This window comes from Hemicordylus capensis, chromosome 4 (genome assembly GCF_027244095.1).
Source record: "Hemicordylus capensis ecotype Gifberg chromosome 4, rHemCap1.1.pri, whole genome shotgun sequence".
Taxonomy (NCBI): Eukaryota; Metazoa; Chordata; class Lepidosauria; order Squamata; family Cordylidae; genus Hemicordylus; species Hemicordylus capensis.
Window position 1 is genome coordinate 303,309,382 of NC_069660.1, and position 18,484 is coordinate 303,327,865.

An 18,484-nucleotide genomic window follows, 5' to 3' on the forward strand; every position below is an offset into this window, starting at 1 on the left:
CCTACCCCCTTGCCTGCCCGCCACCACTGCTTTCTTTCCCCGCCCGCCACTGCTGCCTTCTCTTCCCCCTGCCACCATTTTCTTCGCCTGCCTGCCTGCCACTGCCATTCCACCACCCCTGCCACCATTTTGTTTCCTGCCTCGCCTCCATCAGCGGTGCCACTTTCCTTTCCCCCTGCTGGCAGCTTGTTCGCGAACTTTCACGAGTTGCCACACATGGGATTAGCAACGGGTACCTTAGAGAAATATATAATGCCTTTTAAATAAGGATATTTGCACATGCTTTATAATCCCCTTTTTAGTTAACTTCCCAAGCTATTCAGATTTATTTTACCTTCAATTTTTATTATCCGATTAGTATGATTCAGTTTCTCTAAATGTTGCAAAGTTCTGTTTTCTTGCTTGCAGAAGTCATCAAGAGCTGACTACTTTGACTTAGTTTTTTTAAAAAACCATTGCATTGTATTGTGCTAGTTATTGTTTTGTTGTGTTTTTCTGGTCATTGACTGAAATAAAGAATATACCCCATGAAGTGACTATCTTGCTGTCCCCTATTACCATTTTGAGATGGTGTTGAAATTTTCTGGCTTTCATTTAAAAGAACTGAATGGGAGCCACCCCAGAGAAGAGTTTTAATGTATTTTATTAAATTTATACCTCCTTTCCCCATAAAGCTTAAAGTAACAACTAGAAAAAATAATAAAGCACAAAAACATTTTAAAACAGGTTAACATTGCTGTGTAAACAAATACAAAAAACTGGCAAAAATGTGCTGCCAGTCCCAGATGAAGGATCAAAAACTTGCCTAAACAGAGCTGTCTTTACCAGTGTTCGCTCTAATTTTTTTCATCTGTGTGCGGAATGAGTTTTGTTCTGGGCAGCAGTATCAAGGCAGTGTGTGCACACATGCATTCAGAATGGGGCCTTTCTGATTCAACCTGAGCGGGATCTAAAATTAACTGAGCGGACATCAAAAAACCTGTGAGCACAGGCATGTGCGCACACCATAGAGGGAATACTGGTTTTACCATCTGACAAAAAGCAGCTAGTAGGGCCTCCTTTTTGTAATGAAAAATAAAAGGATTTGGGGGGCAACATAGAACAAGCTACTGTGCTTTTCTACCCTTATTTCTGCTCCCTTCCTACTTTGTTGACCTTAAAAAAAAAAAAAAAAAACCTAAGGAATATAACCCCTAAATTAGGGTAAGGTTTCTTCATTTGTGGTTTCCATATTGCGCTAATTGGTGGGAATGACACCCTCGCGAATAATGAGGGCCACCTCTGATTGGAAAACGGCTTGGATCCATGGTACTTAAGAGAGCACCTTCTTTGTCATGAACCCTGCTGCTTACTGAGATCACATGGGGAGGTTCAGTTATGGCTGCCACCGGCTTGTTTGGTGGTGATGTGAGACCGCACCTTCTCTGTTGCTGCCCCGGGGTTTTGGAATGTGCTCCATGTCAGTAGAAGAGCTTCTGCATCTCTGGATTCCTTTAAAAAAATTACTTAAGACACACCTGTTTTCTCAGGCTAAAACTATTTTTTAAAATGTTTTTTGTTAAAACTATTCTTAAAATTTTATGCTTCTAAAATTGTTTTAATTGTTTTAATTGAGTTTTATTTATTAAGTTGTGCACACCACCTTGAGATCTAGGTGTTGGGTGTTTTAGAAATGTGCACAGTGCTACAGCTATGAAGCTTTGTGTGTTCCAGGTAACTGGTTCATGATGCCTGGGGGTTCCACGGTCTCCTTCAGTGGCGTGGACACTTGCCTCTCATCTCTGAAAACCTGCCAGACCTACATAAGCACTGGAATGGATATTGTTACAAATGTCGCTCTTGACCTTGTGGAAAGTCACAGTGAGTTGCTGCTATTTTGAATAACTTTATTCTCCATGCTGTCACTTTTGAGGCTTTTTCAAGAAGTCCTAGAATGCAAATGTGGCCCCGGAGAAAGATTCTGCGCCATCCATCTTTGTTCCGACAGGAGCTGCAGTTCTTTGTTGAGTGTGCAGTGGCGGCAGTCCCACCCCCCGCCCCATGTAAATCTTTCTGATATTTTGAATGCCAAATCCAGATTTCAGTATGATCAGAACTGTGACTAAACACTGTTGCTAAAACGGCCTTCATTGAAAGATTGGATGCAGGGTGGAGCAGCTGTGCAGCATTGTTGGGGTGTGCTAAAATTTAGCTTTTGGGTTTCTTTGGCCCACTGTCTGGGATCCCCTAGATATGGGGAGGGAAAGCGCCACAAGGCTACTTGCAGCTGCTTGAGGGGGTGGATGGGTTCCACCCATGGAAATTCTCCAGGGTAGAGAAGTGCCCTATGCAGATCCCTTGATAAGTTGTATAGTGGGAGGAATTGCCAGTTTGGGAAGTTAATTGCCTGGGTGATGAGGAAGCCACATTTCTGCTCCTGGAGCCCAGATTTCTTGAGGGCAACAAGCAGGTGCCAGGACTTGTGTGTGGTTTGCAGTGCTTGCTTTATAGAGGGGAGAGAGAAGGCCCAAGAAAAGTAGCAAAACTGAAAAAACACGAAACATCCAGTGCAAAAGCAATGAGAAGGACCAAATCTTAGGATGATGGAAATTGTGTTTTAACTGTATATGAAGTTGTCCTTTGAGATTTTACTAAGTGGATTTATGTTGTATATTTTAGAAATGCCCCTGAAGAAGCTTGTAGATGAAATATTTTGGGTACATTATTGTTATTGCTCATTGTCAAAGAAAAGTAGTCCCATATTTCCCTTTAGATTGGGATGCTGTGAGGAAAAGGGGGCAACTCTGAGTGACATTTAAGTCCTTCTCTTCTGAGGGCAAAAGGAAAGGGCAGGAAGTGACACATGTGTTTTGAACCCCTGGTTACAGACACTTTCAGAATTATTCAGCTAGCCCCCAAGTAGGGAATATGATTCTTCTCAGGGTTACTTTTGTATGATTGAACCTGATTCCCATCCCTTTTGTTCTTAATTATGACCTCTAAAGCAACTTAGTTTGAAACTAGTTGTTATGCAGTCAAATCATGTTTCCAAGTCCTGGGCACCATTTCTCAGCTGGGAAAGGGCAGCCTTTTCCAAGATATGGGGAGGGCATCCATCACGTGATGGGTTGTCAAGCTCTGCATGCTCCGAGACAGGGCCAGTGAAAATCCAGCACGTCCTCTACTCCCTCTGCTCAGCCCCATTGTACCCAGTTCTGGTCCTGTCTTGCTCTGGGACAGTACTGCTTCGTTGTTCTGTTGGATCTCAGCCTACTAATCTTTTTCTACTGTGTGCGAGGGGGGGAAAGGAGTTGCCAGCGTAAAGCTTTGTCGGATTCTACCCCTGTGTTGTGAGTTATTGTGGTGCTTCGGCTAGTTCCTTGTCTGCGCTGTCATTTTCATCATTTATTCCCTCCCCCCCCATTCCCTCCCTCCGTATTCCCCCAGCTATGTTACATAGTTTTTTGTCATTTCGATTCCCCACCTTCTACCTCCCTCGCATGTTTCTCGGATTGAGAACAATGGAGATCGCCCATAGTGGCGACATACTCAGAGGTTCCCTTTTGGAGGGCCCTCTTTCAGATATCCCTAAAGATACCCCAGTAGTTCCTACAAGGGCGGGGGATGATGCGGAAAATGGCACACCAGCTGCGACAGTTCCCCTGGCAGGGGAAAAAGCAGAGAGTGTGCAGCGACAAATTGAGCATTCTAAAGTGCTCAAAATTCAAAGCGGATGGCGCTTTAAAAGGGGTGGATGGCGCTAAACAAAAGAAGAAGGAAAAAAGGCAAGAAAGGCGCCTCTGGCTCAGCGCCTCTGAGTGAACGGCTCCAGATTCGGGCCGTGCGGGAACAGCAGCCGGGAAAGGCGCTAATGGAGTTTCCCGCTGAAGTTGCGTCTGCCATTTTGACAAGTAACTGACCGTGCATGGTTAGCCTGCCACAATCAGGCCCTTCACAGTCACTTGCCCCTTTGTCATTGGACATGGACGTGGCTGGATGTGGCTTCGGCAGGTACTACCCAGCCTGGGAGCACGATAGGTACAACCATGGTGTCCACAGTCTATCCTACAGTGGTGAATGCTATGGCGGGCGCAGAGTTGACGGGCATGACGGGCCCGGAAGGTGAGTAGATCTCAGCTAAGGAGCTCTGCTGGCTAGGAGATTTTGTAAAGAAACAATGTTTGGCCCTGGTTTCACCGCTTTTGGGGCAATCGAGTTCAATGGGTTCTGTGTCGGGGGAACGTGGATAGGACTGTGGTGGCATCAGTGCCCTCAGCGCCTTATCACAGGGGCCGACGTCCTTCCTTTTTGTTGTCCCCAGACTCTAGTCCGGTTAGATGGTCAATTCCGTTGGGGGAGCGTATTTGTTTAGCCAGAAACTCTAGGAAATGGCTCCATAAGAGAAAGTCTAACATGTCTTCCTTTTCTGAGGAGGGTGCATGGGTCTCTAAAAGGTCTAACCCTGCTGAAGGCACATGTACTTATGAGAACGTTTATGCCATTGCTTCTGCTGCTGTTCAAGAGACACCTATAGCTGCCCAGGGACTTCAGGGGTCCACACCTGTAGAGTACCAATCAGCTGGGGCAGCATGGTTGCCTGCTAATATTGCACGACATTCTAGGAACCCACGAGATTCGAGTTCAAGTTCATCTGGGTTGGAAAAAGAGGAAGGGGAGCTCTCCGATGAACAGGCTCCAGCAGATAAGCCCACTACTACTAGACTTTTTTCAGCTGCTGAATTTGAAATTTTATTTGCTAAGGCTAAAAGGCTATCAAAGATGTCTCTAATGAGACAGGCCCCCATCCTGTCACGGGTTTAGATCAGAAACTTTTTCCTTCAGCGTCAGCCTCTCTGACCACAGTGCCTTTTCCTTCGCTTTTTAAAGAAGTGATGCTGGCAGAATGGGGGGTACCAGTGGCATCAAAGCCTGCCTTGCATTTTCCTAAAAAATTGTACACCTTGCCTCCTGATATCATGTCTATGCTAGCAGTTCCAGTCATAGATGTGCCTGTGGCACAATTGGTGACCGGTGCTCTGGTGAAGCGGAAGGCAGGATGCTTGTTACTCCTGAGAAGTACCATTGAGTGAGTTAGTCTGAATGCCAGCCTCTGAGAAGTAGTAGAGAAACTGTAGGCTTCTTACAATGCTGGAACAGGAGGGGGAGCTCTTGTTCAAATAATATCCACAAATATCCCTGTCAATTTGAGTCAGAAGCTTTAAAGGAGAATGCATTTTTAGGGCTATCTACAATTATTATTAAAGACATTTATATTCCACTTCTCAATAGAAAAGTTTTCTAAGTAGCTTACATAGCAAAATGATTGGGAAGAGAGTTGCCTTTCCCCAAAGAGCTTGATTCATCATGTGCTTTTCAACCAATTTATTCAATAGAGTGACTGATTTACATAGCAAAGATGCACCGGTGCAACAAGAGAGCAGCCTTGTAGAGCTTCCCAACTAAGTACCCCAGTGCAGTGGGAAAGCAACAATTTTTGACAACCTCCCCTTCTCCAAAAAGCCCTCTGTGCTACCCAGATATATGTCTTTGAGGGCTTTTTGGAGAAGGGGAGGTTGTCAAAAATTGTCACTTTCCTGATGCAGTCAGCTGGAAGTTCTATTAGGCTGCAGTTTCTATCAGGCTGCTCTCTCACTGCCCGAGTGCATCCTTGCTCTGTATGTCAGTTATTAAATTCAAATATTTCCAAAAAGTCACTTTCTGGGAGGTGTTGGTATTTGAGAGCTTAGAGGAACTGTGAAAGAATGTATAACTTTCAATAAACAAAAGCTGCTACTCAGTGTTAGGAGGAAAAGGTGTCCGCTAATATTTTCTTTTTCATTCCATATTATGGTAACACCCAGAATCAAAACAGCATTTACCGAAAATTGCTCCCCCTCCCCCAACAAAAGTTTTGGTTGCTTAAGGTTGTGAGCCTTAACAGGTTTAATCAGTAGTATATCTTTACAAACCATGTCTAAATAATGTTGAGGGAGATTTGCCCATCACAAATACTCAGCTGAGTCATATGCATTCCTGTGGAGAAAGCTTGTGGTATAACTGCGATCTGAACAACCCACTTGAAAAGATGCGTTGACACTTTCCTAGTCTTTGTTTCAAGTTGGAAACTGCATTTGAACAACTCTCCAAACCACAGTTTGGAGGAAGAACTGTGGTTTGTCCTCCAAACTGCATCTGTCTTCCCTCTACTTTCTCCCCTCCTCCTCTTGTGTGTTGGGCTTAATTCCTAACTTCAGGGGTTCTCAGTCTTGTCCCCAGATGCTGTTGGACTACAACTCCCCTCATCCCCATCCACAATGGCCTTTTTGGCTGGTGGGAGTTGTAGTCCAACAACATCTGGGGACTAAAGGTTGAGAACTTTTGCCTTTTCTTCCTTGACTAAATCAAATAATAGTTTGCAGCCTGGCATGCTGTGGTTTGAGTACACCTTCTGAACTAGAATTGCAAAGCATGGTCAAGCTATGATTTGCAACCCTGGTTTAGAAGGGCTCGTTCAAACCCTGATTGGCTGGTTTGGTCATCGTGGCAAACGGTGGCTTGATTCAAATGGGAAGCAAATTATTAAGCCCATCAACTTTGCAATGCCTGGACCAATTTGAACCAAATTTGCTACACTTGTAGGGATACCACAATGGCGTAGTGTTATTATGTCATCCACCTCAATTCCAGATGGTGGATGTGTGAACATTTAAGGCTGAAGTGGGCTGACATGAGGGTGTTTATTATTCATTCATTCATTCGATTTCTATACCACCCTTCCAAAAATGGCTCAGGGCAGTTACACAGAGAAACAATAAATAAATAAGATGGATTCCTGTCCACAAAGGGCTCACAGTCTAAAAGAAACATAAGATAGACACCAGCAACAGTCACTGGAGGTACTGTGCTGGGGTGTGTGTGTGTGTGTGGATAGGGCCAGTTACTCTCCCCCTGCTAAATAAAGAGAATCACCATGTTTAAAAGTGCCTCTTTACCAAGTTAGCAGGGGTATCAATTAAGATTACAGTGAAAGGAAAGTAGGCAGATTGATTCTTACCAGAACAACTTGTAAAATACATGTATCCCTTTTTTCACAAACTTTCAGCTCGGACACCCCATAGAGATTTTAATTGTGTGTACACACACACACACTACAGTTATGAGAGACTACTCCAGTCATTGGCTTACATCCAGACTACGCTACTCATGAGGACTCCCATTGAAATTTAAGATATTCCCCTTAGTGGATGGGGCCACTCTGGGAAGAGCGTCTGCATACTTGTATGCAGAAGGTTGTGAGTTCCCTCCCTGCCATCTCCAAGATAGGGCCGAGAGAGATTCTTGCCTGCAACCCTGGAGAAGCTGCTGCCTATCTGTGTAGACAATTCTGAGCTAGATGGAACAGTGGTCTGACTCGGTATATGGCAGCTTCTTATGTTTCTATGAAATTAATGGGAGATGTTTACTCGTCCTATTATTTTCAATGGGAGTATTCGATGCTAATTTTCTGAAGTCTGTCAGTCTGGCTGAGGGGAACAGCATGATGAGTTTCAGCATGTAGCCAGCCAATCAGGAGCAGAGGAAGAGGGTCTTCACTCTCTTCTCTCCTCCTGCCCCATCTGCATTTGGACACATTGCTGAGGACATGGCTTCAGTCCAGTGATCTTCAGATTGGCTGAAGTACGTGGAAGCCAAGAGGGCTCTCTCTTAGTACCCCTTGGAAGCCCGTAAAGTATCCCTTGTGGTATTTGTTGGGAATCCCTGCTCTGACCCAAAAGGGGGATTTGAAGAATTGTCTGGATACAGCTGGAGTGATTCATACTTTACAATGTTTTTATTTTATTTAATTTTAATTTTATTTTATTTATATATTTAACATATTTGTATACCACCCAAAACGCAAGTCTCTGGGCAGTTTACAACAAAACAATAAAAACAAGTAAAAAGGTTAAAACATTACAACAATTTAAAACTTAAAACAAAACTATTAAAACAGTATCTAATTAAAAGCCTGGGTAAACAAATGTATCTTGACTGCCTTTTAAAAAAGTTGTCAGAGATGGGGAGGTTCTTATTTCAGCAGGGAGTGAGTTCCAAAGCCTCGGGGCAGCAATGGAGAAGGCCCGTCCCCGAGTAGCCACCAGATGAGCTGGTGGCAACTGCAGATGAACCTCTCCTGATGATCTCAATGGGTGGTGTGTGACTCATAGCAAAGAAGACATTCTCTTAAATACTCAGCAATGTTCTCTCTAACTTTTTTTTCATCTCGGTGTGGAATGAGTTTTGTTCTGGGTGGCAGTACCAAGGCAGTGTGTGCGCACATGCAGTCAGACTGAGTCTTTCTTGATCCAACCTGAGCAGGATCTAAAATAACCTGAGCGGAGATAAGAAAAACTTGTGTGCACATACACATGTGTGCATGCCTTAGAGGGAACACTGATATCCAGGGCCCAAGCTGTAGAAGTGCTGGATGCAGTCTAGTTTGATTGGCTAAGAGTATGGTGATTCCATAAGGAACACTTCAGTGCCACAACACTTAATATTGTGGTCTTAGGGTTTTTTTAGGAGGTACAGTACTGTCAAGTTTTGATCCTCTCCAAGGTCAATACTACTTAAAATGCCCCCCCCTTTAATAAAGCTATTTGTACTTTACTTGCTGAAGTTGAGGTTATTCTGTTGTGGGTTTTACTGTGTTAAGAAAGCTATGTTATGTTGTTATGTTCCTTTGTCTTCGTGGTTGCCTGAATACTAGGGGTCGTGCATGGAAAGGTAGCATGCAGTCAGTGTGCACAATTTTATGGTAGCATTGTGTGTGTAATTATTTTCTTGTCACCTTTATGGTAGAAAAGGATCCTACCAAGTCAAATATAAATTGATATTTTTGTGAGCCACCTAGAGATCAATTTGTCATGGAGCGGCCATATAAAGAAAGTTGTTGTTTAAAACAGGGTGGTTCTTTCATGAGATAAGGTGAGGCAGTCACTTCAGGCGGCAGACTTTTGGGGTGCCCTCTGTTGCTACCATCAGTGCCGTCCTTTGAGTCCAGTGTGACCCTTGCAAGCTTTGCAAGAAGTGCAAAGAATTGACCAGCTTAAAATATATTAGGGCAGCATTGGAACATCAGTTGTGTCTTGGTTTATGCAGGGTCGTTTCTGTGGATATTTTGTGTTCTTCGGTTGAAGAAACTATCACATATGTGTCAAGTCAGTGATCTAATTGTGTGTGAAAATGACAAATTAAACCTCCACCCCAGCCTCCCCCCACTCAAAGGGAAGATACTCAGCAGGGTCTGAGAAACTGAATCAGCTGGAAAAAATTAAGTGGTTTTAAGAAAGCACAGCTGACGTGTTCAGTTTGGAGCTGGAGGGATTTATGTAAATATTACGCCTCTGTGGCGATCCTTTTCTTAATCATCAAGCTTCATGTTGATCCATACAGAAAGAGTATTAAAGCCAATATGCAGGAGTGAGTGCAGGCCGTATGTGTGTATAAAAGTAGTATAATCCAATTTTTTAAAAATAATCCAAGTCTACAGTGTGTCTCATTTTTCACTGGTGAGCACTAATGCACATTCCTCTTACATCCTATTCTTTGGGCAACTCACAGCATCTCACTATATAAAACCAGGGCTGGACAATCTGAAATTCTTCAGCTGTTGCGGCTGGGGATGATGTAGTCCAAGAACAGCTGGAGAGCCTCAGGTTAGTCAATATATAGTTTTCAGACCATCTTCAGTTAATTCATGCCTTTGCCTAACTAGTTTGGACATCAGTCTTCTTTTTGCCTGTTCTCGGCCAAAATTCCCCTTCCTCCAAAATTTCTGAGGTCTTTTACTTTCAAAAAAACAAATAGTAAATTCTGTGCAATTGCCTCTTTCACCTAGATCAGGGATGTACAACTTTGGCCCTCCAACTGTTGGACTACAATTCCCATCCTCCCTGGATATTGGACACGGTGGCTGTGGATGATGGGACTTGTAGTCCAACAACTGTGGGAAGCCCAAAATTGTGCAGCCCTGCCTACACAAATTATTCCCAAACACTGTACACTAGTGTGCCACAAGAGGGGCTACAGTGTGCCTTGGAAAAGTTAAGCCACCGTGTTGGGTACATTCAGCATTCCTCTTGGTACCGGGAGACTCTGTGGAGTGTTTGTTCCTCCTCTTTCTGTCAAGATGTAGGCAGCAATATCATCCCAAGGGAGGGAGCAAAAATTTGCTGGGATTCCCAGAAGTAACCCACTCTGCAGCTGATAGATGTAGAATCTTAGAAATATCACTTGCCTAAGCACAGTCCTGTGAGTCCTGACCAGGTGGGCAAAGGAGAAGGCCAGATACTGGGAAGTAATATTAACTAGGTTATCCAGAAAATGCAAGAAGGGGATGGTTCTCAGCTTTTCTGGGGGCTGATCGAGAAAATCATGGACTTGAACGTAAGAATGTAGTGTGCCTCCTGCCTTAATTCAGGAAAAATGGTGCCCCATTTATCAACATTTTGGGAAGTACTGATTTAGACAGTTTGTTAATTTCATTTGTTTCCTGCCTCTCACTGAGCAGAAGTTTAATCTGGCTATTCTATACCCTTATCCAGACATTATGTATGCACAGGGGTCTGCACACATAAATGTATTTGTGTGAATGACTGTACATGTGTCCATCTTAAAAGTGTACTTGGATACAGATCCCCTCAAATGCAGGATACAGATAGGAAGTGTACTGCTGCATGTGTGTCGAATGCAGCCTGTGAATAACTGTAGCTGCACACAGATTGTACATGCATTGAAGATTTGAAAGGACTTATGAAACTGTCTTAAAAGAGGTAGGCAGATGTCTCCCCCTTGCATATATTGACTGCATGGAGGGAAGTGGGGCCATACCTCTTCTGCCTGCTTGCCATACTCCTGGCAGCTGCTTGTTCAGCGTTTCTGTGTAAGGGGCCTTCTGATCATATATAGCTAGCTCCTCCTCATGACTGGGGACTCTGGGAAATCTGTTCCCAACTGGGTGAAGGAGCCTTGCATACACAGAGCAATATGCATGTACAGATTCTAATGCATGAATGCGTGACCACAGGAGGATGTGGCCAGCAGGCATGTTAGGAAGTGTGGTTAACAAGGCGCCATCTTGCTTTTCCAGCACATGATGGGTAGGAATGTCTGCATGCTCTGTTTCATTTTCTTGCAAAAACAAAATGCTCTAATCTACTTTTACAGATTAAGGCCTAAAAGAGATCAGATGTGAGAGATTCATGATTGGGGCCATAGCTCAGTGGTAGAGCATCTGGTTTGCATACAGAAGGTCCCAGGGTTGCCCCCTGGCATCTCCCTGGCTGGGAGAGACTCCTCCCTGTAACCTTGGAGAGCCACTACCAGTCACGGTAGACAGTACTGAGCTAGATGGACCAATAGTCGGTCTGAGTATAAGGCAGCGTCCTGCATTCCTATGATTTAATGGCATCTTAGTTTAACTTAAAATTAAAGCCTACCCATAGGTTTTTTGCTGCAGGCTAATAGTTTTGGGGGGCAATTTGATCAGGGAAATGGTGCACACGTGGAGGAGGAGTTAACCCCTCCCATCTCCCCTGTTCTGATACAGTTTGTGGCCCCCAAAAGTAAGAATTAAAATGTTTCAAAGATCACTCGCATCTCATCTGTTTAAAGTCCCAATTTGCTTCAAGTTCTGACCTTTTGGGGGATTTCTTTTCTGTCAAGCTCCTGGTTTTGTTTTTGCAGCAGCTAAAGCTGTTCCTCATTAAACTCTTATTTAACAAATATTATTTTATTATTTAACACCATCCAGGTTTTTTTTTAAGCTCTTGAAAACCTGGATGATGGCCCTGAGTATGGTATTGCATGGCTTAAGATGCACAGAATTATCATCTTTGCTCTTCTCTGCTTAGATCATGTGCATTTTTGCTTTCTTCCAGTGCAAAAAATATGACAGTTGAATTGTTGCTAGTCTTGCAGATCAGGTTCAGGTATTTTTTGGCTTTGTTCTCATTCTGGTTCTGCCAGTGACTCATTTTTGTACCCTGAGGAAAAATCACTTAAAATTCATAATACTTCAGTTTCCCATCTGAAAATTTAGAATGCTGCTGCATCTGTTACATTCTAATGAGTATTTATGAATCAGTTATCATACATGTATTTAATGCAAAATTTATTATTGGTAGTTTTTAATACCTCATGGAATTTAATAGAGTAAAGGCTTGAAGTTTTCCTATTAGTAAGTGCTGTTACTGTTGGATCAGAGATTACCAAATTCTGTATGGCCGCTGCTTTATTATTATTATTATTATTATTATTATTATTATTATTATCTTGTTTACACAGTCAGACAGGTGTTATTGACTGGTTTGTTTTATCCAGACATCGAGTCCTTCCCAAGGACCTAGGATGGCTGAATTTTATTGTCAGTGTTGTTGCTGTTGTTATAAATATCGTCGCAGAATATAGGCTGTTCCCAATAAAGCTGCTTTTTGTAATTGGCTGATGGTGATTTCTGTGGCCCCTATGGTGTTGAGGTGCTCTTCAAGGTCTTTTGGAACTGCACCCAGGGCGCCAATGACCACTGGGATTATTTTGGTCTTTTTCTGCCACAGCCTTTCAATTTCAATTTGTAGATCTTTGTTATTTGGTGATTTTTTTCTCTTTCTTTTTCTTCTATCTGCTGTCCCCTGGTATTGCTATGTCGATTATTTTAACTTGTTTTTCTTTCTTCTCAACTACAGTTATATCTGGTGTATTGTGTGGCAGATGTTTGTCTGTCTGTAGTCGGAAGTCCCATAATATTTTTACATCTTCATTTTCTTCAACTTTTTCCGTTTTATGGTCCCACCAATTTTTGGCTACAGGTAGCTTGTATTTTTTGCAGATGTTCCAGTGTATCATCCCTGCTACCTTGTCATGCCTTTGTTTGTAGTCAGTCTGTGCGATCTTTTTACAACAGCTGATTAGGTGGTCCACTGTTTCATCTGCTTCTTTACAAAGGCGGCACTTGCTGTTTGTTGTGGATTTTTCTACTTTTTGTTTGTTGTGGATTTTTCTACTTTTTGTTTGTTGTGGATTTTTCTACTTTTGCTCTTATTGCATTTGTTCTTAGTGCCTGTTCTTGTGCAGCCAGTATTAAACCCTCTGTTTCTTTCTTCAAGTTGCCATTCTTAAGCCATTGCCAGTTCTTGGTGATGTCTGATTTTCCACTTATATTGTGCAAATATTGACCATGCAGGGGCTTATTTCTCCATTTATCTGCTCGGTTCTTGACTTGTTCTTTCTTGTAGGCCTGCTTTGTTTCATTGGTGTTGAATAGTTTCTCTTTATTAATAATTATAATATAATTATAATATAATTATAATTATAATTAATTATAATTAATTAAGTATATATTTATATATAATTATTAATATCATTATATTATAATCATATCAATCATAATATAATTAATTAATTATAATTAATTAATTATAATTATAATATAATTTAATAATAATAATAATAATAATAATAATTATTATTATTATTATTATTTCGATTTCTATACTGCCCTTCCAAAAATGGCTCAGGGCGGTTTACACAGAAAAATAACAAATAAATAAGATGGAACCCTATCCCCAAAGGGCTCACAGTCTAAAAAGAAATGTAAGATAGATACCAGCAACAATCACTGCAGGTACTGTGCTGGGGGTGGATAGGGCCAGTTACTCTCCCCCTGCTAAATAAAGAGAATCACCACAATAAAAGGTGCCTCTTTGCCAAGTTAGCAGGGGTTCTGCATTTTATATACTGCCTTTGTGTCAGTGTGCTTTTAACTATTTATGGTTTAAATAATGACATTTATTTATGGTTAAATAAACAATGTATGTTTTAAAATAATGACACGTAGTCTAATATAGAGGTCCTGAGCTTTTTTTTAAAGCAAGTGTACCTCTTCTGTTGCAAACCTTCTGCTTGGCTACCTCATGGGGATTTCTAGTGTGTGTGCATGCACAAATTTATATTTTACAGTTATGAGACAGGGTGCTCCAGTCACTGGCTTACATCCCAGTTAAGTTACTCATGTGTACTCCCACGGAAATTAATAGGACAAGTTTACTTTTCATATTAATTTCAATAAGTCCGCTTATGAGTAACGTATCGTGGATGGAAGCCATAACCATCTCATAATTGTAACATTTAAATTTGTGTGGGCATATGTATAGACATATATACATAAAAACACAAATTTAAGTGTTAGGGTGATAGGCTACTACAGTCACTGATTCATGACCACTCTAAGTTAGTCATAAGCAGTTTTATTGAAATTAATGGGACCAGTAAACCTATTAATTTAAATGGGAGTACTCAATGCTAATTTTCTGAAGACGGTCAGTAAGGTCTTGGGGCGAGGTATGCTGAGTTTTCAGCATCACTGAGGATGTGTTGACTTCAAGTCGGAGATCCTCAGGTGGGGAACAAATAGTGCAGCTGCAGCATGGGGAACCAGGAAAGCTCTGAGTATCCTCTGGGAGTCCTTCAAGTACCCCTAGCATTACTGGGAACTCCTCAGTGGCGGAGCCACCATTGAGCGAATGGGTTCAAAGAACCTGGGCCGCCACCCTTCAGGGGCCGTGCCTTGTGCTGCAGACACACACCCTGTGTCTGGTTTAGCTCCCAAACGGGGCCACATGGCCCCGTTTGCGAGCTAGATTTGGCAGGAAGAGCCACTCCGGCCACACTGTGAATGCAGCGCTGGATGATTTAGCTCCCAAATGGGACACTGCAGCCCCGTTTGGGAGCTAAACCACGCCCCCATCTGACATCAGGTGTGTGGGGGGGGTGGCTAACTGCTCCCTGACTCAGAGGGCGGGGCTGGGGGGGCTGAGCCCGTGCCGCTGTTGGCCTCCCTCTGTGCCTGGAACTCTTAATCCAATAGAACCAATACAAAGAGGGAAGTGGTTGGAGAAAAGAGGAAAATAATTAAATCCTGTTCAGACACTACATTGTGTGTGTGTGTGTGTGTGTGTGTGTGTGTGTGTGTGTATACAGGTGTCTGTAGACATGTGCATGTTTTTGAGTGAGTGACTAAACCTGCATTCATTTTAAAAGTGAACTTGGGTACAGGCCCCCTCAAATATAGGGAACAGACAGGAAGTGGAGATGATCAGTTAGTGTGCTCTATGCAGGTTTATATAGCATTACAGGAATTGAAGGTGACAAAATCAGTAATGTGCCAAGCTGCTTGGTTTTGTGTTCAGGAGTACACTTCCCTGTTGATAAAATTGCCCTGTTTTAATTCGAAGTTTGCTCCCTTGTGCCACAATGTGTGGGCGTGGAGTCATTTAATAAAGATCTACTTCACCCTCTTTCATTACTTTCAAGGCATCTAATAGGTAAAAACTTGACCTTGTTAAGTCTGAAGCTGTCTTTCTCTGACATGTGGGAGTTGAGTAATCTATTAAAGAAGCTACTTCATCCAATCTCATTAGCTTCAAGGCTACATGGGAGCCTTAATGAAGTAAGGAGGAGCTACCTGACAGGAAAACATTGTTTTCCTCCTTGACCAGGAGGGTGTTGGCTGGCCTGTGATGGAAGGATACCAAGATGGAGGATTGCACCATCTTCCATTTGAAATAAACTGAGATCACAACCTAAAGTTTTAAGTGGGTTTCAGATTTCAGTTTAAGGATATCTGGTAGAATAAACTACCCTTGCTTGGGACGTCACTACTGATCTTGGTTTGTTTTTGATCAAAATTGAAAGTAGAATTTTCTCGAGACTTGTGTGAGCAGGGAGGAGTGGAACATGCCAAGGCGTGTCGATGTAATGTAAATAAAAAATTTAACCATTGTTCTGAGCAATGTCTGAACCGTCTCTCTGTCATGTTTTGTTTTATAAAATAAGGTATTGAAAGGTATTGAAATAAGGTATTCCAATAAGGTATTGGAAGCAAGACAATTTCTCGGCTGAGAAATTTGAGCAGCCATTTTAGCAGGCTTTCCTGATTGTTTTTCTGGCATTGTATGTATGTATTTGTTTAGGGATTTTAGCTGAAGCACTGATTGGGTGAGAATCCCATGTCATGTTGAATGGTAACCTCTTCCCTCCGTTTGTATTCTTCAGTGTTGAAGCTTTTTCTATGCTGTTGGTAGTATAGTGACAACACACAGCTTTGTAAGAGGTACAGGTGAAACTCGAAAAATTAGATTATCGTGCAAAAGTTCATTAATTTCAGTAATGCAAATTAAAAGGTGAAACTGATATATGAGATAGACGCATTACATGCAAAGCGAGATAAGTCAAGCCTTAATTTGTTATAATTGTGATGATCATGGTGTACAGCTCATGAGAACCCCAAATCCACAATCCCAGAAAATTAGAATATTACATGAAACCAATAAAACAAGGATTGTAAATAGAACAATATCGGACCTCTGAAAAGTATAAGCATGCATATGTATTCAGTACTTGGTTTGGGCCCCTTTTGCAGCAATTACTGCCTCAATGCGGCGTGGCATGGATGCTGTCAGCCTGTGGCACTGCTGAGGTGTTATGGAAGACCAGGATGCTTCAATAGCGGCCTTCAGCTCTTCTGCATTGTTTGGTCTCATGTCTCTCATCCTTCTCTTGGCAATGCCCCATAGATTCTCTATGGGGTTCAGGTCAGGCGAGTTTGCTGGCCAATCAAGCACAGTAATCCCATGGTCATTGAACCAGGTTTTGGTACTTTTGGCAGTGTTGGCAGGTGCCAAGTCCTGCTGGAAAATGAAGTCAGCATCCCCATACAGCTTGTCTGCGGAAGGAAGCATGAAGTGCTCCAAAATCTCCTGATAGACGGCTGCATTGACCCTGGACTTAATGAAGCACAGTGGACCAACACCAGCAGATGACATGGCTCCCCAAATCAACACAGACTGTGGAAACTTCACACTGGACTTCAAGTATCTTGCATTGTGTGCCTCTCCATTCTTCCTCCAGACTCTGGGTCCTTGGTTTCCAAATGAGATGCAAAAGTTGCTCTCATCAGAAAAGAGGACTTTGGACCACTGAACAACAGACCAGTTCTTTTTTTCTTGAGCCCAGGTAAGACGCTTCTGACGTTGTTTGTTGTTCAGGAGCGGCTTGACAAGAGGAATACGACATTTGAAGCCCCTGTCCAGGATCCGTCTGTGTGTGGTGGCTCTTGATGTACTAACTCCAGCCTCAGTCCACTCCTTGTGAAAGTCCCCAACACTTTTGAATGGCCTTTTCCTGACAATCCTCTCCAGGCTGCGGTCATCCCTGCTGCTTGTGCACCTTTTTCTTCCACACTTTTCCCTTCCACATAACTTTCTATTAATGTGCTTTGATACAGCACTTTGGGAACACCCAACTTCTTTTGCAATTACCTTTTGAGGCTTTCCCTCCTTATGGAGGGTGTCAATGATGGTTTTCTGCACAACTGTCAAGTCAGCAGTCTTTCCCATGATTGTGATTCCTAATGAACCAGACTGAGAGACCATTTAAAGGCTCAGGAACCCTTTGCAGGTGTTATGGATTGATTAGCTGATTGGAGTGGGACACCTGGAGCCTCGACTGTTGAACCTTTTCACAGTATTCTAATTTTCTGGGATTGTGGATGATAATGAAACAGGATATTCCATGCAGTGGCCCACCAGATGCCTCTGAGAAGCCCACAGGAAAGAGGTGAGGGCATGCCCTGTCTCCTGTTGTTGCCCCCCTGCAACTCATATTTAAGAGGCATCTTGCTTCTGAGGCTGGGGGTGGCCTGTAGCTACCAACCAACATCCAAGATACTCTAGAACAGGGAATCTCAACGTTGGGTCCCCAGATGTTATTGGACTTCAACTCCCATAATTCCCAGTCCCACTGGCCTTTGGTTAGGGATCATGGGAGCTAAAGTCCAGTAACATCTGGGGACCCAGTGTTGAGAATCCCTGTTCTACAGTATCTTGGATGTTGGCTGGTAGCTACAGGCCACCTCCAGCCTCAGAAGCAAGATAAGTTTTGGGTGATATTATTATTTTTACATTTATATCCCACTCTTCCTCCAAGGAGCCCAGAGTGGTGTACTACATACTTGAGTTTCTCTTTCACAACAACCCTGTGAAGTAGGTTAGGCTGAGAGAGAAGTGACTGGCCCAGAGTCACCCAGCTAGTTTCATGTTAATAAAATGAATAAATAAATAAGTCCAATAACATCTGGGGACCCAAAATTGAGAATCCCTGCTCTAGGAGATATTCCCTGCTCGCAACATGGTGAAACAGACTGGTTCTAGATTGGTAAAGGAGAAAGTAAGACAAGGCTGTATACTTTCTCCTTATTTATTTGACTTATATGCTGAGCATATATTGGAAGAAGATGAGCGTGGCTTTAAAGATGGAGGAAGAAACATCCGTAACCTGCGCTATGCTGACACCACTCTGATAGCTGAGAATGCGGATGATTTGCAAGCTCTAGTAATGAAAGTCAAGGAGTGCAGTGAAAAAATGGGACTGTGACTAAATATAAAGAAGACTAAACTAATGACAATGG

General features: G+C 42.7%; 1 protein-coding gene across 4 annotated transcripts in view; it reads left to right on the plus strand.

Moving 5' to 3' along the window:
• Positions 1 to 18,484, plus strand: part of NSMCE2 (NSE2 (MMS21) homolog, SMC5-SMC6 complex SUMO ligase) — a 289,033-nt gene that overhangs the window by 10,006 nt on the left and 260,543 nt on the right. For all 4 annotated transcript variants that reach the window (XM_053245628.1, XM_053245629.1, XM_053245626.1 and 1 more), the window contains exon 2: positions 1,714 to 1,860. In XM_053245628.1, coding sequence (XP_053101603.1) covers positions 1,725 to 1,860 — 136 coding nt within the window. In that variant the 5' untranslated portion in view covers positions 1,714 to 1,724. The remainder of the gene's footprint in view (positions 1 to 1,713; positions 1,861 to 18,484) is intronic.